The 25555-nt window shown below is 36.6% G+C and overlaps 1 protein-coding gene across 1 annotated transcript; it reads right to left on the bottom strand.

Annotated features, from left to right (window-relative positions):
* Positions 1-2343: 2343 nt before the first annotated feature.
* On the bottom strand, positions 2344-25516 carry LOC118857687 (10 kDa heat shock protein, mitochondrial-like). Its single transcript, XM_036768261.1, has 2 exons — positions 25372-25516; positions 2344-2651 (listed from the first exon to the last, which is right to left on the bottom strand). Exons 1-2 carry the CDS (start codon positions 25514-25516, stop codon positions 2344-2346), a joined length of 453 nt encoding a protein of 150 aa, XP_036624156.1.
* Positions 25517-25555: the final 39 nt, after the last annotated feature.

Here is a 25555-nt window from a genome sequence, read left to right as displayed (position 1 = left end):
CAAGATCTGAGAATTATCAGCAAAGAGATTATAATTGAATTCGTTGGAGCGGAAGAGATCAGTTTACTGAACTGAAATAGTGTAGATTAGAAAGAAGAAAAAAGGGCTCATGATGGAGTCCTGTTGTGGTATGACTTAGATGAAGATTCAGCAAAAGAGACAGAGAAGGAGGAATCTGATAGTTTGGTTGTTTGGTTGTTGTCCTTTGCTCTCAAAGAAAACCAAAATGACATCACTACATTGAGGTCAAGATACAGTTTGTTGGACTGTGACTAATCAAACCAACATGAGCTCAGAGGACTCTACCACAGGTAGGGCACAGATACTCCATATGAACATTTGGAGTGGAAATGTCTCTAAATTTGCACATCTCACATGTCTTTTGAGCGACTACAATTCTGCTTTGCTCAGTACCTTCTTCGAGCATGCCATGCTAGGCAGTCCTTTGCTAGTGTCTCCCATGTCTCACAATCGATTCCAAAGTTCTTCAGAGAGACTTTGAGAGTGTCTTTATCTCTTCTTCTGACTACCATGTGAGTGTCTTCCTTGTGTGAGTTATCCAGAAATGATTGCAGAATAAAAACAAAGGGTGTCAATAAAAACTGCCCTGAGGGACAAGAATAGATTATTACTTATTATAAAAGTCTCCTTCAGTGTGGGAAGAGGATTATGTACCAAGAATAAATCTCATAAATTTGTCTGACTTAAGCAAACTGGGTGGATAAGGGTGTATCAGATGTGAGATTAGATGGGGTGGGGCAAGGTGGTGACACTTAAACCAGAGTCTGTATATTTGATCTATGTGACACCCGTAGGGTCTCATGGGGACAAAGCAGTGGGTTTAGAATGTAACTAGTATCCAGCTAGATACATCAGCTTCCATGGGGGCTCCTAACAAACTTAACATGGAAATGTGTAAAGGAAACATGAGAGAGAGAAAAAGGAATGGAAAAGCAGGAAAAGATGAGAGAAATGAGGAAGAAATGAGAAAAGTGGGAAAAGAAAGAGTCTTTCTAGTGAGGAGTGGGAGAGTGTCCCTAATAATTGTCTCAGGTCTCACTCAGTAGCAATGAGAGGCCTATCCCAAAGTAACTTGGCTCTTTTTGTTTTTACTTTATTCTAATTAATTATCTTGAGCAAAGTATCAAATTGTATTGTTAGCTTTTTGAATCAGTTGTGTCAAACATAAGGCCAAAATGTTTACCCCTGAAATGCTAGAAACAGCATCTCTGATCCTAGTAAACCTGATTTTGAATAATACAATTTTAAAATAAGCTTATTTGATGATAATTCACTAGACATAAAGTTTTAACAAAAAACTCAGGCCTTTTCACCTTGGTAGTGAAAGATTAGACTTTCTTTAACTCATGAATCAATAATCAACAAACCATTATTAAGCCCCCTCTATGAACCAGACTCTGTAGGATAATAATACAGATTGGGGATACAAGTGAAAAAGTAAGACAGTTCCTCTCCTGAAGGAACTTCCTCCTTGAATTGATAATTAATTTATGAAATTATGAAATGGGGGCAAGCACGTCAGGTTCTCTGGGTACTCACCAGGAAAGACCACAACTGGCAGCAGAGAAACAGGGAAGCAATTATACTTTAATTAAAGACAGAGAGTATGGAAGCCAAAAGCCCAGAAAGGTAGAGACAAGCAGCAAAAAGTGGTACACAGGCAAACACTGGTGTGGGAACCTGGAATGGGATGGTGAAGGAAGGGAGGCAGTATGAAGAAGAGGATGAGAAAGGGGAGAGGCAGAGTATTACTCAAGGAGCCACAGATTAGAGTTCAGTGCACTCGGCAGTGCAGATTAGATGGAGATGGAAGGTTGCTTGGGGAGCAGAAGTTTGAGGTCTCATTTTTATTGGGTTTTTTGAGGAAACAGACCAACTCCTATCTGTGCCACTTTAAGGTTAGGTTATTATCATACCTAAGTCATCCTATAGTTATCAGTAAAACTTCAGTCATCATCCCAGAGTTATCAGCACCTTTTGTATGCTCTGTTGGTCTGCAGCCGTGGAGGCCTGGATTTTGTCTAGAATTTACATATCAAAGGACCTGAACCTTGATAAACACCATCTAGATCAGAGGCTCCCAAATTTATTTGGCCCACTGCCCCCTTTTCAAAAAAAAATTACTCAGTGCCTGCCTGGAAACCTACTTTCCTTAACCCTTTAATGTTTTTTTTATTATTATTTTGTGTTTTTTTTTTTAGAGACACAAGATATTCATTTATTATAAAACAAGAGACCTGGAAATTATTTACATGATGAAACAAAAGATTTCAGAACTTCAGTGGAATGGGCAGCTTTCATGATGCCACTTCATTAGTGATTTCAGTCCACATATTTCCCCAGAATGTCACTATCTCTAAATAAGAAATAGTCCTTGTCTTCTATAACTACTTTGATTCTACCATATTCTGGAAGAAGAAGTTTATCTCCAACTTTCACACTAACTAGTTGAATTCCTCCAATCTTTCCTTTAGATCCTGATCCAACAGCTACTACCGTTGCATGTAATACTTTTCCTTGAGATTTTTCTGGAAGCATAATACCTCCTTTGGCAACAGTCTCAGCTGCACTCCTTTCAATCAAAACTCCATCAAGGAGGGGAAAAAACTTTCTAAAAGCCTGCTCCGCCCCTGTTGTGCCCCACAGCTTTTGCTTTAGCTCAATCAGTTCCCTCTGTCCCTCCCAGGGCTCCAGTAGATTCACAGCCCCATCTGTGTGTGCTTTTTTTTATTTGCATCATTTCAAGAAAAATATAATTTTTTAAAAATGACACATCTTAAATTTAATTATGTATTGTAAGGAGTGGGAGGGAGAGAAAACTTGGAACCCCAAAACTTGTGGAACTGAGTGTTGTAAACTAAAAATAAAAAATAAATTTTAAAAAATAATTTATTGCAAATTTGTGGGTTTTTTCCTGCATTGAAATTTTGATTATGCAATATTGCTTCATGTAACTGCATAGTATCATATAGTAAACAAGTCATTACATGTACATATTCCAGCCAATGCATGCTGGACTTCAACAATGCTTGACAGATTCACCTGCCAACACTTGCTAGTTAAGACCTGTTGGCAGACTTGGCCACTGATCAGGTATAACTTGCACGTTATGTGTTTATTTGGAAAATAATGTAATCACTACTACTTTTACTCTGTTACACAACAGATGAAACACGTACAAATTTTTTTTTAAATTTTCTTCTCATCTTTTCTTATGCTTCCACCACCCCCTTATTTTTATTCAACACCCTCTAATTTCACCGGGGGGTATTTCTGTCCCCCCAACCATCTCAGTGCCCCCTAGGGGGTGGTATCATCCACTTTGGGAACCTATGCTTCTAGGGTGATATTATAAACCTGAGGTTTATATATAGGTCCTGGAGAAAGGTGAGGCTCACCAAAGGGTAAAGTTCCCCTGACTTTCTATAGGCTCAGTTATGAGTCCTTTCTGTATTCTTCATTATGTGTAATAAACTTGTTCTGTGATCCATTCCCTATTAGCCTGGGCTGTTTATAGGAAAACAGACTACTTTTAGAAAGCTAAAGTGAGCAAAATTCAGAAGTTCTAAGGGGAACACTTTGCCTGAAGGCAAAACAAACCATCTTTGAATTACTATTGAGAGGTCCCCAAGATTGAGCCCAGTCTGTGGGAAGCGAAAGCTGTGGTTCAGAGCCATAGGTGACACAAGAATAGAAATAAGCCCCGGACTTTCCTGAGGTTTGACATTAGTTAGCATATGGATAAGTGAATTACAAATAGATTTTAATCATGTTCCTTAAGTATGTATAAATTTCAAAACATGAGACGAGTTTTCCCTTTAAAGGAACCTTGCAGCAAATGCTTTTGTAAAGCAACATGTTCTGCTATGCTGTTAATAATTATCCCCGAATTCATTTAAATTCAGATTTACGCTTTTTTTAAAAGCAGCACAAACCTGTTTCACAGCCCAAGAGAAATAAGGATCAATTTTCCAGTTATAAACCCTAATAAAAATTGTCACTCTATGTCTGGTAAAAGAGCAGATAGCCAAATCAATATGTTCAATATGAATGGTAAGTCTATTCCTAAACCTAAACCCAAGAATACACTAAAGAAAAAGATTCAGGCTTTGGGTAGGAAGAACACTCTCAAAATGACCATCTCTGGTTAACAAGCAAATTGATGGTAGATACTGTAAGTTAAACCTTTCTGCATTCTGCCACAAAGCACTGCAGGGATTTATGAATATATAGGTATCAATAAATACTAGTGATTGAATGAGCAAATGACTAAATTTATTTTAGCCATAAATTTTCTTTTTATTATGAATTTATCAGCAATCATGAATATTTCAATATACAAAGACAAAAAACAGATTATATATGAAACTATGAACTTCTTTTATATAGTTTCCTAAAATATGTTACATTTAACATAATAGTGACAAAACTGACCTATTTATGTGTGTCCCATCTTGAAATCCCTTCTGATTTCTTTTGAGTATTTTTAGTAATGCTTTGTTTATTTATTTTTCTTCTTCTTCTTCTTCTTCTTCTTGTTCTTCAACATTATTCTCACCACCAAATAAATCTCCTCTAGTCTTCTGCCTCATGGAAGCCACCTCTTAGAAATAATTATATCAAGCAAAACAAATCTACACATTGGGAATGAATGAAGATGTATTTCATTCTGTACCCCTAATCTATTACCCATGTTTCATCAGATTTGACCGGTCATTGCATTGATCAGAGCTCTTAAGTCTTTCAAAGCTGTTTTCTTTATATTATTGTAGTCCTTGTTATAAATTGTTCTCCTGGTTCTGCTTATTTCACTATGCATCTGTTTATGCAAGTCTTCCTAGTTTGCTCTAAATCCATCCCTCTCATAATTTCTTATGGAAAAATAGTATTCCATTAAATCCATATTCCATAATTTATTCAACTATTTCCCAATTAATGGTCCCCCACTTTGTGCAATTCTTTGCTAAAACAACAACAAAAAGAGCCGTTATAAATATTTTGTATATATTATTCCTTTCCCTTTGTCTCTAATCTCTTTGGGACATATATCCAGTACCTGAGTCACAGCTTATTAAGAGTTATATGACTTTTGGGGTACAGTTCTATATCACTTTACTGACTAGTTAGAATTAGACCAATTCACAATTCCAGAGATTGAGTGTGCCTGTTGTTCTACAATTGCCATCTTCCTTTTTTGGAATCTTTGCCAATCCAATACTATGAAGTGGAACCTCAAAATTGTTTTAAATTTTCTTTATTATTAGTGATCTGGAATATTTTTTCCCCAAAATAGAAAATGATTGTTGATGTCTTACATTTCTCTATCATGGAATGAAGTGGCTTTGCAAAAAGCTCCACTACCTCTGTTTATAATAGAGAGTACTCAATAATTGTTTTTTATTACTTCTTTTCCCCACCGATAATCTGGAAACATTTTCAAAATATAGAAGTTGTAAGGGATAAATGCATAGGAAACATTTCTATATAAATAAAATACACTATGACATACTACCCAGGAGTTTTTAGGGATGTTGTGGTTTCGGTTTATTCAAAGATAAGAGAATTTGATATATTCTCAAAGTTCCCCTCCAGAACTTTATTTTCTTCATAATGACTCTGTGACATGGTATAAACATGTTTAACTGGAATGGAGCTTTGCTCAGAGATCTTCTGCAGTGCCACTCCTTTGTTGCCAAAGTGACAATGATTGAGAAACTCAGACACTCTCCTTGTTCCAACATTTTAGAATAAAGTTACTATATGTTTGAGCTTAAACAAATCACAAGTGAGCAGAACCAGGAGAACATTGTACACAGTAACAGCAATTTTGTAACAATGATCAACTATGAAAGACTAAGCTACTCTGCTCAATACAATGATCCAAGACAATTCCAAAGGACTCATGATGAAAAATGCTATCAATTTTCAGAGAGAGAATAATGAACCCTGAGTACAGATTGAAGCATGCTTTTTTCATTTTATTTTTCTTGCCTTTTTTTTGCAACATGGCTAATATGGAGATATATTCTGCATGACTTCATATGTATAATTGATATCATATTGCTTGCCTTCTTGATGAGTGGAGGAGGGGCTGGAGAGGAGAGAATCTGGAGCTCAAAATTTTAAGAACTGAATGTTAAAAATAAATAAATAAATAAAGGGTTTTTTAAATCACACTTAATTCTTGCATAAATTGACAATGTACAAAATGTAAGCGTAAACATTTAATCCATCAATCAATAATTTATTGAATCAATAATCAGTAATTTATTGAATTTATTGAAAACCTGCTATGTGCCAACCCCCAAACTATAGGCTCAGGGGATTAAAAAAAAAAAGATTCTCTACCCTCAAGGAACTTATTCATGTCAGGAGAGACAACAGGAATAATGAACATATAAATGCAAGATAATCTGAGGGAGCAGTACAAGCGGCTGGGGTGATTAGAAGAAAATGTTTCATGTAGGAGATTAAAGGAAGAGAAGGATCTATTGGGTGTGATTTGAAGTTTGTGTGGACAAAGCAAAAAATTAGTATCAGTGTACTTATGAAAGTAAAATAAGAAATATTTTAGTATATTTGCTTACATATAGTTATAGCTTTTATAACATTATCCTTTAAATATGTATGGGCAGCAGTGTTGTGGAAAGATCATTGAACTTGGAGTCCCAATACCTAAGGCTGAATTCTAATTTTATTTGTTACCTGTGTGACCTTGGGCTAGTCACTTCACTTCTACACACTTCACTTTCCTCATATATAAAATGAGGGAGTTGGACAAGATAACTGATCCCTTCTCGTCCTAAATCTAGGATCCTGTAAAAAATGTTAATTTCTTATTTGGCAAACTAAAGGAATAAAATGATAAGATTAAGCGGAATAACTGGTAGGGTTACCTTGATAAGCACTGTATTTGTTAAGGCAAAATAACATCTCTTAAAATTTCATTTCATCTTCCTTATGAGCTTGACAAATATGAACATTCCCACGTACGAAGAACAGAAAAAGAGAACTATACATGAAACTATGCATCTATGCTATTTTAAAAATATTTTTGGGGTGATATAATCAACAACAAAGAAAAAGATCCACCAGTTCCTTATATCTAAAATCTACTCATTTAAAAGTTACTCTGTCTCTTGTTGTAATAGTAAGAATACACAAACTGAAAAGTGGTATTTGGTAGAAAAAAAGACTGTAAAAAAGACTATTTTAAAAATCCTATACTTAGAGAAGTTTTAAAATTTATATGAAAGCACTTTTTCTTTAGTTTCTGCACTACTGAGAAACCAATAAACACATAAAATATTAAGAAAGCTAATAATATTAACATAGTTCTACTCTTCAAAATAATAAAATGTTGTTGTTATTGTTCATAGTGGTGTAGTGAGAAGCTTACTGGGCTTTTCAGAAGTCAGAAGATCTGTATTCTAGTCTTAGCTCCCATATTTGACTGTACAGTTTTAGGTAAGTCATTTAACTTCTCTCAATCTTAGTTCCCTCATTTAAAATATAGTTTAACTACACCACAGGATTGTTGTAAGGGTCAAATGACACAAACTGTGTGAAAGTCCTGTGTAACTGTAAAGTAGCATACAAATAAAAATGTTATCAATGGTGAAAAATCGTAATTCTAATTTTAATGAAGGCAAAAAAAACCCCCTTTATTAATGTAGTGTTGAGGAGTTAGTCAAGACACCCTTGATCAATTGACTCTTTCTCTCCACCCCCCTCCACCCAGTTTATGAAATGACAAAGGGGTTGAGTAACAGAAATAACCAGATATAACAAATAAAACAAAGTTAAATGATGTATCTATACTCTGCCTCTTTACAAAGTAAGAAGTTTTACTTGATGGAATTTAAAAAGCATCTAACTATTGGCTGCACCCCAGCTGGCCTTTAAAAAGCTAACTTGCTTGCTCAAGACACAGCCAATTCAAGGAACAGCTTTAAGAAGTGTGATCCCTGGCAGTGTAGGAAAGAGCCAAACATGGAGAACTGTAAATTTGAGAGGGGATCATTCTTTGTCTTTCCTATTGTGTTTCTATCAGAGGACAGCAAAGTGGGAGAAGATTTTTCTCTTCTCTCCTTCCCCCACCTGGCATGCCTGGAACGCCTGGGAACAGCACTGTACCAGGAGAATGATGGTCACCAGAAATCTGTTAATTTGACAGTAGAGGACTTAATGACACTGAGATTTAATATCCTATTCACAAATGCAGGGGGTTTTGCTATGAAATGTTCTACCACTGAAAAGTTCAAAGATAACATATCTGGGGTTAAATTTCAAGCATGGATGGACATGGGTGATCTATCTATTTTGACCATCTCTACAAATTGTACTGCTTGCCACATATGGGAAACAATCTTAGTTACCATGAGCTCAGCATACACTACTGGCCAAGAAAGACCAATGTGAATGAAAGTGCTCTGTTAGCAAGCCATATGACACTGAAGGTACTGTGGCACTTACTGAAGGAGTGAAGACTATGTTGTACCCAGGATGCTGGGCCACAGTCAAATAGAAATGCAGCTGAGAGTTTCGAACTTCCGTCAGAGAATATGGTTGGTTGGTTGTTGTCCTTAGTTCTAAAAGTGAACCAAAATGACACCACTATGCTACAGTCAAGTTTCAATGCATCTGAGTATGGCTGATCAGACCAATACAAGTTCATAATTCTCTACCACAGGTCGGGCACAAATAGTCCATGTGAACATTTGGGGTGGATACTCTGAATTTGCGCATCCTGCATTTCCTTTGAGCTGTTTCAATTCTGCTTTGCTTATAGAGCACAGCATCTTCTCTGACGTGAGCACTCCATGCTGAGTGGTCCTGTGCCAGTGTCTTTCATGTCACACAATCAATTCCAAAGTTCTTGAGAGATACCTTGAGAGTGTCCTTGTATCGCTTCTGACCATCATGCGAACACTGGCCCTGTGTAAGTTCTTATATATGAACTTTGTTGCATCTAACCAGTACCCTTTGCCTCAATTGTCCTTGGAAGACCAGTTGCAAGTACAGAGACATAATAAAAGACAATCAGAAGAGATGTAAGCCAAGAATTAAGGGCTGACCCTCAGGAATTCAAATTTCATTTTCTAGAGGTCACCTTACCCTTGAGATAATGACAGAAGTGGGAGCTGTGCAACAGAGTTTGGCACTGGACTGTAATTGATCTTACATATTATACCAGGAAGCATTCAAGGCCTTTTCCCCCTATGGCTATGAAGTCATTACTGATAACTTCAGGCCTGTGAATTAGCAGGTTACTTGAAGGGCTCCCAGACAAAATGGCAGAGTAGATTAGGACAGAACAGCTCAATTCTTGTGTATTCCAGAAAAGATAGAACAAAAGAACCCCAGTAAGAACAATAATTAAGGGAAAAATAAGAAACTAGAGTGAATACCTTAATTTATTCTATATTGGTTAAAGGAAATTAAAAAGAAACCTATAGGCACTAAGGAGGGAGCCTAACTAGAGGAGCCAAAGAAAGGCAAACAGCACTCTATAGCCTTCTAGCTACGATAGCTTCAGAGTGGTCTATCTAGAAAACCCCAGGGTGATCAAGTATTCCTTAGACCTGGGGACCAGAAGACCAGAGAGCTCCAGTGAGGAGGCCTAGGGTGGTTAATTACCCAAAAAGTTCTGGACCTGAGCATGGGAATTAGGGCTAGCACACTGGGAAAGCTCCTACTGAAAAGGCAACAATCTCTACTCCAAAAACCTAAAGGCTCTGAAAGTTGCAGCAGGGTGACATGAGCCATCCTGACATCCTTGAAGAGTTCAGCGCTCTATACTGAAAGAACACATGTGAGCCTGGGACCTGCTAGCACTTTCTACACAGCAGATACCAGGAAAGGGGAGGGCTAGTGGCAGGACCTCATGCAATAGAAATCAAAGTCAAAAAGGGGTGCCCTATGCTATCTAAGTGCACAGAAGCAGTCACAGCCAATTCAATAAGTAAAGCCAAAAGTACGAATAAACAAAAGAAGACTCTAGCAATAAAGAAATTTTATGGATCTGGGGAAATCCAGAATACAAGCTTAGAGGAAGAGAGTAACTCCATAGGAATGATGGGCCATACCCTCAAATAAAAATAGTTTGTCCACAAGGTCTATTAAAATTCCTAGAAAAGAGTAAACAAAAGATTTTTTAGATTAAAATAAAGTGAGATGACTAGAGAAAAAGTGGAAGGAAAAGAAATAGTTTACAAAATCTTACCCTAGAGACAGACCACTTGAAAATTAGAATAGACAAATAAGAAATCAAGGACTCCATGAAACAACAAGAAGTTAAAGAACAAATCAAAAGACTGAAAAAAAATAGAAGAAAGTGAAAAATATCTATCAAAAATATCTAAAAAACAGGTCAAAGAGAGATAATGTAAGAATCACTGGATGATGTGAAAACTATGACCAAAAAACAATCCTCGACACTGAATTTAGAGAAATTATAAATGACAATTCTCTAAAACTATTAGAACCAGAGGGCACAGTGAATATAGAAAGAATCCACCAGTTACTCCCTGAAAGAAACCTAAAACGAAAACTCTCAGTAATGTCATAGTCAAAATCCAGAGCTTCCAAGTTAAAGAACAAGACCATGAATAGCCAGAAAGAAAGAACTGAAGTACCAACAAACTTCAGACAAAATCCTAAAACACTTGACAATTATCTCTATAAAGATTAGAAGAATTTAGTATATAATATTCCAAAACATAAAAGTTAAAAGCTTACAGCTAAGAATAACTTATTTAGAAAAACTGAATATAATTCTGGGATAAAGATAAGAACTGGACTTAGGATTTTATTAAGACTTATGATTTTATTTATTTATTGTAACTATAGTGGTGGTTGCAGGGATGGAAAGAAGGGGATACATACAAGATATATGGAAGTAGAAGAGGAACTGAGAACAACACCAAGGTTGCAGCATTTTTATTAGTACAGTAGTACTTTCTGGCTAAGGAAACTTCCTCTATCAGTACAGACTGGCACCTTCTTTATGATTTATAGCATTTAAGAGTATGGAAGGAAAAAAATAACTTTGAATGAAAGAGAAGTCTTTCAAGCATTGCTGATGAGAAAATAAAAGCTGAAGTCTTGAGATACAAATACAGGGTGTATACCCTTTGACCCAGAAATACCAGTAATAGGTCTATATTTCAAAGAGAGTTTTTAAAAAATGAAAAGGACTTAGATGTACAAAAATATTTATAGAAGTACTTTTGTTGTGGCAAAGAATTGGAAATTGAGGGGATGCTCATCAACTAGGGAATGGCTAAACAAGTTGTGTCATATGATTGTGATGAAATAATATTGTACTATAAGAAATAATGAGCAGGATGCTCTCAGAAAAACCTGGAAAGATTTACATGAACTGATGCAAAGTGAAATGAGCAGAACCAGGAGAACATTGTCTACAGTAACAGCAATATTGTACAGTGATCAACTGTGAAAGGCTTAGCAACTCTCAGCAAAACAATCCAAGACAATTCCGAAGGACTTATGATAAAAAATGCTATCCATTTCCAGAGCATGGAGTCTAAACATAGATTGAAGCATACTTTTTTAAAACTTCCTTTATTTTTCTCGGTTGGTTTTTTTTTTTGGTCTGTGTTTTCGTTCACAACATGACTAATGCAGAAATATGTTTTGCATGACTGCATGTGTATAACCTATATCAAACTGCTTGCCTTTTCAGTGATTGGGGAGGGAAGTGAGAAAGGGAGAGAATTTGGAACTCAACCTTTCGAAAAACAAAAGTTAAAAATTGCTTTTATATGTAATTGCATCAATATGTAATATGTATAAAATATTAAATTAAAAATAAAAGAAATACAAATACAGGAATCGTTGAGAAACCTAGAAAGGTAAACCTCTTGTAGCAATTGGAAGAGAGTATGAGGAAGTGTTTATAGTTCTAGTGGGGGAAGAAGAAATGTGTCCCCTGAGAGCTCTAATGTCTTCAAGTATCATTAATGTAGTTAAATATGACAAATAAAGAGCTTAGAGGTGATTTTGTCCTGTTTTTATGATGTTACGTGAAGAAAGAAAAGAGATTGAAAATAAATACACTAGGGAAGAAAGGGGTGGGAATTACCATTTTGCATAATCAGGGTGATGAATAAAAATAGTATATGCAAACAAGGAAGACAGGGTGGAGGAAGCAGGTGTCATATGAATATCACTTTTATTTGAATTAGACAAAGGAAGTTTGAAAACACAAACATACAAAGATTTTGGTATAGAAATGCATTAAACTGAACAGAGAAGCATACAGGAACAGGCAAAGGGGAGTGGTGATTTAGGACCAGTAGGACCAACACAATGTCATCACTAGAAGATAGCAACAGCTCTACGCAGACTGAACTGCCCCTACAAGAATATGCTTTCCAGGGGCAACTAGGTGGTCCAGTAGATAAAGCACTGGCCCTGGAGTCAGGAGGATCTGAGTTAAATCTAGCCTCAGACACTTACTAGCTGTGTGATTTAAGGGCAAGTCACTTAACCCTGATTGGCTAAAAAAAAAAATGCTTCCCAATGTGTATGTCCTTCAATGTGTGTTCCCTATATATGCCCATTCTTCCTACTAATGGGTGTATCTGTGGGAGAGTATGTGCCAGGTTGATGGGGAAAAATATTTTGTCACTGTTATTATGCCATTTTATAAAATGACTTTGCTTTAAAGTAGTTGTATCTTCTGGCAGATCATTGAGAAGAAAGACATTGGTGGGGGAGGGGGGCTCATGAGCTATGGCTCTAGGGAATGTGGAGCCAAAGAGTACTTTGAACATGGGGTAATTAATGTTCTCTGTGAGTTGGAAGGAGAAGGAAATTGAGGCAAATGTCCACTGATATTCTAGTTTCTTCATAGCATGGTATAGTAGCAAATTTGGGATAGTAGAACTTGAAAAACTGACTCAAAAAATTAATGCACTAGGCTAGCTACACGTAAGAATTTATGATGTTTTATGTAAGTTTTATTTCCAATGAAAGAATCATTTATTTGATTGTAGCCATTCTGTAGGATCTTTTTGTTATGAGGAAATAGCGGCAAAAGAGCAGGGCCAACCTAGAGACCCACATACTTCCCTTCTCAGAAGCTCTGAATTACTATCTATCTCCTAAATCATTGAACACTGACATGAAAAGTGACCTTAGAAATCTACTTCAAGCACCTTAATTGCACATGTGAAGAAACAAGCTCACAAAGATGAAATGACTTGCCCAAAGCCACACAGATCTCATGACTCCTTTGTCCACTGTTTGTTCTACTATATCATTTTGCCTTTCAAGCATGTCTCCTAGATATTTTTTCAAGAAAGGAGAGTGATTCATGTAAAGGTTTTTAATTGTTTCCCTGAGACTAACTGGATAAAGCTCAGTTCCGACTACTGCAAACTGTGCTCCTTTGTCTATGTGAATAACTCTATTATGCATTTAAAAATCTGAATCATCCTACCTCTGAATAAGAATAATTCAAAATTAGCTCATAAGACAAGAGCTGGAAGGGACCTTAGAAGTGATCCAGTCCAAACTCTTAATTTTCCTTTATTTATTGCATATAATAACTGAATATCTTAACATATACATTATATGCATAATATTCTATTATATACTATGTATCATAACAATTCATACATAATAATTTATTATTAACTTGATTTTACATTAATTTAATATGGGAAAAATGAATCCCAGAGGAATTAAATAGTTGCCCCAGGTCACACAGGTAATGACAGAGGCAGGATTTGAATTTGGCTACTCTGACTTCCAAGCTAGAACTCTCTTTCTACTGTATCACACTGTTTCTCATCACTTAGACAACAACTTACAGTTGCTCTCTAGAGTTAAAGCCTAGTCTTCTACGGACCTATGTTCAGTCAGGCAACCTGTCACGGGAGGCAAATGTCTAAAGCAATGGTTCTCAAACTTTTTGGTCTCAGAAACCCTTTATACTTTAAAAAATTTTTGAGGGCACACCCAAAAAAGCTTTTATGTGCGTTACATCCGATATATGATATTTACAAAACAATATGATATTGATTTCATTAGAAATATATATTTGCTGTATCAGAAATTAAATAAAATTCTAATACAATATTAGAAATTTAAGTGTCAGTAGTATTAAAAAAAAGGGGGGGGAAGCTAGGTGGTGCGGTGGATAGAATGCCAGGCTGGGGTCAGAAAGACATCTGAGTTCAAATCTGGCCTCAGCCATTTAATAGCTGTGTGACACTGGGCAGTCATTTAACCCTGTTTGCCTCAATTTCCTCATCTGTAAAATGAGTTAGAGGAGGAAATGGCAAACCACTCTAGTATCTTTGCCAAGAAAACCCCAAATAGAGTCAGGAAGCATCTGCCCCCACTAAACTACAACCACAACATTATTAAGAAAATACTTTTGATCTCACAGCGTTCCCCAGACCATAACTTTGAGAACAACTAGTCTAAAGCAAGATTTGAATCAGGTATTTCTAATTCCAGATCCAATGTTCTAACCATTGTTATAGGATCATATGAGGATATCACTGAAATAGGCCACCACTAGTGCAGGCCAATGACAATATCAACAGAATGGTGCAAGGGGAAGGTGTCACCATTAGCACATCTTCCTAATAGGATGCCACCTTGGGCAAAAAAGTTACATCTCGCAAACTACCACTTTACTATCATCTACTACTCTATTTTGCAGTGTGTTCTCTCTTTCCCAACCTTCTTAGTACTGCTTTGTGCTCTACTTCCTGCTTCCTCCCACCCCCACCAACATATTAGGCTTTTCTGGTGAACTTGTACATTCTTTCTAATCAAGCCTTGAATCAGGTCCCTTGCCTCCTCCAAAGATCTTCCTTTGAGCCTTTTCAGTTCTCTTTGATCACTAGCTCATTTCCCTCTAGAGCTATGGGACTCTCAGCTTAATCTGCTACCCAAATGGAATAAAATGTATCCCCTACTTATGTTGTGTTTGTCCTTTGTTTTCAAAGAGGATCATGACATCAGGGAAATGATGACATGACTTTCAGTTGACCTTGATTTGAGTGAGAGAGGGCTATGCAAGGCCGCCAGCCTCACTTTCTCCTCCAGAGCCATCTGGGTCCAGTGGCCAGATATTCACGAGTGGCATAGATAAAGGCTGAGTAGTTTGTCAGCGTGCTACCCCCATAGCTGGGGCTCCCTGGAGTTCATAGCCTTTCAGCAACAGTTAACTGACGTCTGCAGAGCTGGCAGTTTGCAGACTTGGAGGAGCAAATGGGTGACTATGGAACTAGCCAGTTACCCTAATTACAAGAATAAAAATCAGTCTGGTGTGAATTGGACAGAGTGCTGGACTGGTAGTTGGAAAGATTTTGACTGCATTCAGCCTCTGACTCTCCTATGACCACAGAGGAGTTGCTTCACCTTTCTGAAACACAATTTCTTCATCTGTTAAACAGGGATCCTAATGCCTGAACCCACCACATAAGAGTTGTTGGGAGACTCAAATGATATAATGCATGTCAAGGGCTTTGCAAAACTTTAACCTATATAGATGCCAGTTACTACTCGCTCACAGTGAGTCAGTCCTCCAAATTCTTTCACCAGCCAGGCAAGGAACCTCCCAGATTCTTATTGTTCATAGATCTCCACTCCCAAGTCTTACTCCTCGAAAACCTGGTCAGCTTTTCTTTCCTTTTGCCCAAAGGGACAGGATGACCTTTTGGAAACCCCCTACCTTAAAGAAAGAATGCAAACATAAAGCTGTATATGTATAACTATGTGTGCAAATATACACACATGTATATGTATGCTGTATGCTTAAACACGTGTGTTATATTGTATGTATGTATAACATGTAAATATACATGCATGTGTGTATACACATAGGTATATTCATATGTGTGTATACAGAATGGTGATTTCATTGGTAGGTGTATAGGGAATGGTCTAAGAGGAAAAGTCTTCAACAAACAGAGATCAGTACCTGCTCTGAAATTTCCAAAGTTCATTGGAATTTGAGAAGTTAAATGACTTAGCTAGAGTTACACAATCAGAGGAGGGGCTTGAAGCCAGGTTTTCTGACTCCAAAGCAGGCTCACCCTCCACTACACCATGAATGCTTCCTTACTACCAGACAATCTGAAGAGAAAACTACAGGAACTCAAGGGTACTTCCAACAGTCCCGTAGATCAATTCAACCAGTACTGCCAATCAAAGGAGGTATTTGCTCCAGCCAGCTATACTATGGCAACTCCTTCTAGATACCAAGTCACATTTCACATGAATGCCCCTGCCACGGAAGATTAATTTTTGGAACAGTTGTCCATACCTATCTATGATGAATTAACTTGAACAGACACAGCCAAGAAACTGCCCCTCTTCATCTGGAAATTTGTGCTGAATGAGTCCCACATTTGATGGCAGCTGAGGATAGTGGCAGTACTTTTAGCATTCTTCTGAAGAGAATTTCTGCTAAGAAAATGATATGAACAGAAGCAGAGAAGCCCAGTTTCCCCACATAAACTCCAGAAAATATCTGAAAAGGATCCCAGAGACACCAATGACAAAGAAAACTGATAAAGAAGTTATAGCAACATGTTAAAAGATTTATATATATATATATATATATATATATATATATACTATGACCAGTTTTATTCATAAGAGGAATTTAGAGTTGGTTCAATATAAAAAACCAAAAATATAATATAATGTATTAATGACAAAACCATAAAAGTCATATGGTTATAATACCAGTAGATTCCAAAAAGGCTTTTGACAACATATAGCATCCATTTCTGTTAGAAACACTGAGAAATACAGAAATAAATTGACTGAAAGGGAGGTTGATATGTTAAATAGAATCTATTCAAAAGCAAGGACAGGGTTATATGTAATGGATAAATGCTAAAGACCATACTGATAAAATCACGGTAAAATAAGTATGTCCTTTATCACCACTATTATTTGATATAATGCTATAAATGCTAGTTACAGAATAAGAAAAGAAAAATAAATTGAGAGAATAAGTATAAGCAAAAAGGAAAAAAAAAGTATTGCTTTTTGTGGATGTCATGGTGATCTATGTAGAGAAACCTGAGGGTTCAACTAAAAATTAATTCAAAGAATAACTTCAGCAAAATTGTAGGATACAAATCTACGTGATCAACTTTTCCTTCTACTATGAAAACCTCAGCAAAAATAAAAAATGGTAAGTAAAATTCCATTTGAAATAACTATAGAATGTATAAAATATTTGGTCTGACTGAGACAACTATGTGAGTAGTAGAACTGTTCAAGGAACCATTTGAATACAACTGCAAAATAATCTTTATGGAAACAAAGACAGACCTAAATGATTGGAGAAATATTAATTGCTGATGGTTTGACTGTGATGAGGTAATAAAAAAATGGCAATATTACCAATATTAATTTACTTATGCAGCGACATACCAATCAAACCAACAAAGAAGTATTATTATAGAGCTAGAAAAAATAATAATGAAGTTCATTTGGAGGCCAGAAAAAGGTCAAGAATCTCAGTGTAAATAATGAAAAAAAAGGTGCAAAGAAAGAGGGCCTTTCAGTACCAGATTTTGAACTATCCTACAAAGCACTAATTGTCAAGGTGATTTGCTACTGGTTAAAAAAATATGTGAGTTAATCCATGGAACAGATTAAGTACACAAGATACAGAAGCAAATGAACACAGTAACAGTGTTTAATAACCTAAAGACCCTAACTACTAGGGTAAATATTCACTTTATAGCAAAAACTATTAGGAAATTGGAAAGCAGACTACAGAATTTAGGTTCAGACCAATATCCTATACCATATACATACTATAATAAAGTCCAAATGGATATATGAAATAGATATATAAAAGCTAATATGAAGAAATTAGAGAAACAAAGAAGGAGATACTTTTCATAACTATGGATAGAAGAATTCTTGAGCAATCAAGATACAGACAGGATCATAAAAGATAAAATGGACAATTTTGATTATATAAAATTGAAAACCTTCTATACAAAGAAAATCAATGTAGGGTATCCCATTTAAATCCTGGTTCTGCTTTTAATTTACTTGCGTGACCTTGGGCGAGGCACTTTACCTCTCTGGGACTCAGTTTCTTCAATTGTAAAATGATGGGGTTAGACTAAATGGCTTCTAAGGGTCTTTCCATATCTAGGATTCATTATGATACAGTGGAAAGGACACTGACTATATGACACCTCCACTATCCTCACTCATCTAGACCAGTGCTTCTTAAACTTTTTTCCATTTGCGACCCCTTCAGCACTTCTTAAACTGTAGGTCGTGACTTCATTGGGTCACAATCCTAGGCTATTGCAATAGCCCCCAATGGAACTTGTAGTGTCTTGGCTCTCATCTCTCCGATTCATCATCCACATAGTTGTCAAAACAATCATTCCTCCTTTCTTCTATTAACATTTCATATCCTCAGCAAAATGTAAATTTCGTGAGAGCCAGATCTGTTGTTTTTTTGTTGTTGCAGTATAAGTAATATGCCCTTTCCCCACTTTTAGAGGAGCATTTATTGAGGTGGTATAGTTAAAATAGTTGGTATAAAATATCCCCACAAAAGTCTGTGACATGTTAACCTTCAAGTACATACAGAGTCCATGAAAAAGTGGGCTCAAGGAGAGCAAAGAATAGCTGACCTGTCAGATTCATGGAGAAGGGAAGAATTTAGGACCAAACAAGAGATAGAGAGCATTATGAAATGCAAAATGGATAATTTTTATTACATTAAATTGAAAAGTTTTTGGACAAAGCCAATGCCACCAAGATTAGGAGGGAAGCAGAAAACTGGGAATTTTTACAACCAGTGTCTCTAATAAAAGTCCTGATTTCTAAAATATACAGAGAACTGAGTCAAATTTATAAGAATACAAGTCATTCCCCAAATGATAAATGGTTAAAGGATATGAACAGGCAGTTTTCAGAGAAAGAAATTAAAGATATCTATAGTCATATGAAAAAATGCTCTAAGTCACTATTGATTAGAGAAATGCAAATCAAGACAACTCTTAGGTACCACATCTTACCTGTCAGATTGGCTAACATGACAAAATAGGAAAATCATAAATGCTGGAGAGGATGCAGGAAAATTAGAACACTAATGCACTGTTGGTGGAGCTGTGATCTGATCCAACCTTTCTGGAAAGCAATTTGGAACTTTGCACAAAGGGCTATAAAAATGTGCATTCCCTTTGACCCACCAATACCACTTCTAGGGCTGTATCCCAAAGAGATCATAAAAATGGGACACACACATACGCACGCACGCACGCACGCACGCACAGCATGTATTTTCCTTTTTACTATATTAAAGTGTTCTGGGTGAACTAATGGGGAGGCATTATGAAGCACTCTTCCTGAAACATTGCTCTTCCCATAGGAGTTTGAGGATTAGTTACTAGCTGTGGGTAATCCAGCACTTCTCTGGGAACTCAGAGAAGTCTGTCTTCTTTATCCTTATAAATCTAGCATTTAGAGTGCCTTACACATAGTAGGTGCTTAATAAATGTTTGTGTGAGTAGGTAATAATAGCCTACTTTTATGGAGCCTCCAAAGCTTACAAAGCAAACACAATAACCTTGTGATCTTATTAGGATAACTAATATTAGCCCTATTTTGTAGATAGGCAGACTGAGGTTCAGAGAGGTAAACTGACATAATCATAGTTTCACAGCTAGGAAGTCCTGAACACAAGTATCAAACCCAGGTTTTCCAAGATCAAATCTAATCTCCTTTCCCTTTCCCACAGAGCCTACCATTTGGCATTTATTATTTAGTATAATTTTACAGCTAGCAGTATTACTTTATTATTTTGCTCTATATGATCTGTCTCATTTTTTTCTGTCATCTTTGTCTCAGTTTTCTCATTTATAAAATGGGAATGATGATAACACTTACTTCCCACGGTGGCTGTGAGGTTCAAACGAGGTAAAGTGCCCAGCACAGTATCTGGTATATTAGTAAGTACTATACAAATGTTAGCTACTATCATTGTCATTACCTGTATTATATCCATCAATTATGCCTCTCTTTAATCATCTTGGTAGAAAATTTTGTGAGCTATAGTATATTCTTTCATATTTCCTTTTCTTTTTAAAATTTTTTTAAATTTATGCCTTATGTCTGCTAAAGAATATTCCTTTTTTTTTTTTTGGAGGGGAGAAGGGAAGGCAGTTGGGGTTAAGTCACTTGCCCAAGGTCACACAGCTAGTAACTGTGTCCTGTGTCAAGTGTCTAAGGCCACATTTGAACTCAGGTCCTCCCGACTCCAGGACTAGTGCTCTATTCACTTCACCACCGAATGGCCACCTAAAGAATATTCTGAAAAACCAAATTGTTCTCTTCTTATGCTGTTTTCATCAAAGATTCCCTTGATGCATATACCTCATTTTCATAAAGATTTTGTACAAATGGTAAAGTAGGCATATTGGTTAGTCATTATTGAGAGCCTGTCTCTCTTTCAACAACTGGACAGCCTACGTGCCCCTCAATGGACTCCTGGAGAAAAATTTACAGGACGTGGAAAGAGTCATGCAATGTGAAAGGGTATGGATGATTTGGATTCTTTTTTCTTTAACAGGTATCTTCATTTTGTTTAGGTGTTTTCATATGACAGAAATTTACAGATTACCCTCCACTCCACAAGAGTTCTCTTAACACAGTAAAATAATGAAGTAAAACTAATAATACAGTGACCTCATCTGAAAGTCCTGGCAATGTTCCACATCTGGAGCATGCTCTCATTTCTCTATTTGAAAAATAGAGAAATCTGTTTTCTTCCCCACCCGAACCTCCCAACCCATTGAGAAAAAAAAAAAAGAAATTCCTTGATTCTTTGTAAGAAATATGTATAGTCAAGAAAAAATTCCTTCCCCATTTGGACACACACAGACACACGCAGGCACATAGACATCTCATTCTGCATCCTAAATCCATCACCTTTTTGTCATAGATTGCATGGTTTATCATTGGTCCTCTGGAACCATGAATGGTCATCGTTCTTATAGCTTTCAAAACTTGTTTTTACGGGGCTATTATTGCAAAAATTGCTCTGGCTCTGCTAATTTCATTCATCCTTAGTCTCTAAGCGTATTCAAAATTGTTTGTTTTTATAATATTGATGCCATAACATAAATTGTTCTTCTGACTCTGCTTACTTCACTCTTTCCATGTCTTTTTGAAATCATACATTCCCTCATTTCTTACAACACAGTAGTATTCTGTCATATCCGTACACTGTGATTTATTCAGTCATTCCTTACTGGATTAAAAGCCCCTTTTCCGTCTTCTTTAACCTCTTTTGGGTAAAGGCTTAGCAGTGGCATGGCTGGGACAAAAGGCTTGCACTGTTACATAACTTCTTGTGTATAACTGCAGATTACGATGCAACAACAACAGCAATTATAGTAACTAATATTTATATAGTATATACTATGTATCAGGCACTGTGCTAAGCGCTTGACAATTACATGTCATTTGATCCTCATCACAACAACTCTGGGAGGTAGGTGCTATTATTATCCCCATTTTACAAATAAGGAAACTGAGGCAGACAGAGATGAGGTGACTTGCCCAAGGTCACACAGCTAGTGTCTTTCTAGAATGGTTGTACCCATTCACAGGTCCACCAATAGCCCATCATCGTGCCTGCTTCCTCATAGACCCTCCAACATTTGTCGTTTTCTTTATTTTTTTGTCAAATCTTTCCCAGTCTGATGGGTTGGGTTCTACGCGATAGAGAAAAGTACCCATATTGATTAGATAAAAACAAATCGATAGAAATACAAACTCAGCATTTAAAGTCCTGCTGAAAAGGAGGCTGTCTATTTCAAGGATTATGTCATATACTCTAGAGGCCTCGCCCAATACACTGAATTTCCTTTAGTACTTAAGGCAATAAAAAGTATTTGCCAAATTAGAAAAGTGCTAATTAGAGAAAAACACAATGGAGTATCTGTGGCACATAATTGGCCGTTGGAAAAATACGTATAATTAGCTGTCTTCAAGTATTTGAAGGACCATCAAGTGGAAGACGAAATACATTTGTTCTACTTGACCCCAGAGAGTAGAACCAGCCGCAACAGGTGAAAACTGCAAAGAGGCAATCTTGATTAGATCTGAATTGTACCACCAGCCTCCAATGTCTCTTTCAACTACAGGACTCTGAGGTCTGCATAAAGTAGAGGACCACCGTCCTGTGCTGAGAAATCCCTACACTGAATGCAAAAATACTTACAGGGGCTGTTAAATTTTACGGTACAACACTTCATCTCCAGAGTTCCTCTCCCTCACCGAGCTTCTCACTGATCCACTGAAACACCCCAAGGCATTCCAGTAATACTGAAGAGAAAAGGCAGCTTAACAGTCATAAGAATCCCTTCACCTTGGACCTCATTTTGACCTACCAAGGCTGCATACTAGGACACTGATACATCCAACATGACTAAAGGAGCTATTTTCTCACAGGCTTATAAAACATAAACTCACCAAAAGTGGCAGTCAGTATGATGGAGGTGAATGGTGATCTGACTCACAGTAGGCATGAGCAAGCTGTGATTTATTACAAATAATTTCCTAGGAGGAACGGTATAAAGGATGCTTTAAGACAAATATATGAATGGCTGGTCATATAGCAAGAACAAAGATATAGTTATCCCTTCCATATTGCAGATGTTAGGAACCTGGCACCCATATAAAATGTTTTGGTCTTCCCTTTGTACCAGAGAAAAAGTCTGAATTATTATGGTATTAAAAGATAAAATGTTTATGTTATATAATACCATACATATATTTTATGTATTTCTAAACTTTTTCTGTGTCGTCTGCAGGCGTTCATGCACTTTCTGCAGCTTCTGCAAAGCTCCCCCCAAATTCCCATTTAATTTCTTATGCTGACCTGCAATATATTGAAACAGTGATGGGGAAAGTTGAGATGTAGGAGGGATAACTGTAATTGAAAGACAGCCAATATGCTCCATTGGTATCCATGCAAGAGAAATCAAAAAAGGTCCCCAACATATTAGGTGGACACTCTGTGGTGAATATATACAGACAAGTAGATGAACAGGCATGGACTAGTTGAAGTCTGTATTGTTAAAGAGAATAGGAATATCTACTTTGATGAAATCACAGATCCACTAGAGCACTGTGGTATGGGAGGCATACTGTTGATTCACATTGAGCTTATTGTCCACTAAAACTCCCAGGTTGTTTTTTTTCCTCCATATCTCTCCCCAACCTTACTTAACTTGTTAATTTATTAAACATGAGGTAGATTTTATATTTATGCCTATTAAATTTCATTTTATTAGATTCAGTCCAGTAGCCTGACAAGATCTTTTGGGATCTTGAATTCATTCTCCAATGTGTTATCTAGCCTTCATGTTACCTGGAAATCTGATGAGCATGTCTTTTATGTCTTTATCTAATTTATTAATAATAATCAATGAACAAAAAATTATCTAACAATATAATGAGGCCAAAGACAAATTCTTGGGGCACTCAATATCCTCTAGGTTTACCTAATATTTACTACTTTTGCAGTCCAGTCATCGATCAATCAATAAACATTTAATAAATACCTACTATGTGGCAGGCACTGTGTTAAGTTCTGGGGATACAAAAAAGACAGTTCCTGCCCTCAAGGAGTTTACAGTCTGATGGGCGAAACAACATGCATGTCTATCTATGCATGGATTAACAAATTAAGAGCTAAATACATGGAGATTCTCAGCTGCAAGATTTAAAATAGTCTATAGAGAGTAACACATGGTTTCTAATCCCAGCTCTACTACTGTGGACATAACCAGCTTCATAACCTTGTACAAGGCTTTGAGCTTGTGGTGTTTTGTTTTGTTTTTTTTTTCCACTCTAAATTGAGGTAGCTGAATTATCAGTTCTTAAACTTTTCTGTCCTGAACCCCTTGGGCAATTTGGTGAAGCCTATGGACCTCATCTCAGAATAATGTTTTTAAATATCTAAAATACATGAGATTATAATGAAAACCAATCCCATCTAAGTATATATACTTTTAAAAAACTAATTAATGGACCTCAGGTTAAATAAAATCTCTTGGATAATTAAATGACCTTATAAGTCAAATCTATGACCCTATGATTCTTCCAGTTCTAAAACTTATACATAAGCCATTTAGCTAGGAAACAGTAATTGCTTTAATTTACACATTATTTTGAAATAACCTCCATCAAATTAACAAGGTTTTACAGTATCATTGCTCTCATCACTACATTAAGACTTAAATTACATTGGAAAAAATAATATGGTAGCAATTGAAAAGCAACTAATTACAAGCAATTATAAGACAAATAATGTTTATACTACAAGAAGAGTTTGAGGCAGTTTAACAGACACCAATTCTCCATTTCTATAAGCAACTACTTAAAGCCAAAGAATGGAATTGCTTGTAAAAACATGGCAGTACTACTTTCATCTTCATCCCAATTAGTATTACAAGCCATCTTTCCATTAAAAAAAAAAAACAGCCTGGACTTGCCTACCCATTTGCTTGTCTTTGCCTCAACTAATGAATGGAAAGCTGGACTATGTGATCTGGGAGTTCATAACCCCAATTTAAACAGCCAGATGTTTTTGTACAAGGTGGCAAGATTATTAGTAAATATAATAACAACCTCAATACCTATCTGCTTTCAACACGTTTCATGGAGAAATGTGAACAAACCCTTATACTTGTTGGACAAGTACACAGCCCTGCAGGGTATCTGGAATGCAAGCTCAAACCTCTTTTCCAATTGCTTTTTTTTTTCCATCCTGACAACATCTTTAAGCCCAGTTTGAAAAAATCTTTCCTGATCTTAAGAGGAATTTATTTCGTCTCGTGACACATTTATCTTCAAATCGCACGCATCTTTTTAATATTTCAAGTTCTCTCAGGTACAAAGTAACAAAATAAGACGAAGGTTCACTGTGACATTTTGACCCCCTCCTAACTTTGTCTTGCCATTGTCAACCAAATATTCATTTTATGTGAATTAGTCATCTCAATAATGATGTATTTCATAGCCCTAGTTGACCCATTCTAGAACACTGTTTTCTATTTATTAAGATACCTGCTGAATTCTGAGCGCCAACGCCCCTCTTCTCATGGACCATTTTCCAGTTGTTGAGATTTGTGAGAAACAAACGAGACGTCAGATTTACCCAAAAAAAGTTAATGTCCCATTTGTGTTTAGTAATTTTCTGTTTGGAAAAACACCTCTGCGGAACAAATTCCCATTCTTAAAATCTGACCCACTAAGGTATTAAGTTGCCAGCTGCTGGAGCTCCGCGCTCCACAAACTCACGAGGTTTGGATAAGCTTCTTCTAATGGAAAAACAGGTTAATGGACGCCGCTCGCGGGAGACCCAGAGCCCTTCTAGGGCTGGGCGCCACACTGCTTTTCTTTCCCCTTTTTCAAAAAAGGCAAAAACCCAACAGCTTCTGCCCATTGTGTAAAAGCGATACGAATTCATTCCTATTCGCACGCG

The sequence above is a fragment of the Trichosurus vulpecula genome, chromosome 7, assembly GCF_011100635.1.
Source record: "Trichosurus vulpecula isolate mTriVul1 chromosome 7, mTriVul1.pri, whole genome shotgun sequence".
Taxonomy (NCBI): Eukaryota; Metazoa; Chordata; class Mammalia; order Diprotodontia; family Phalangeridae; genus Trichosurus; species Trichosurus vulpecula.
The sequence above is the reverse complement of the archived record's forward strand: the minus strand, read 5'-3'. Positions and strand labels throughout refer to the sequence as shown.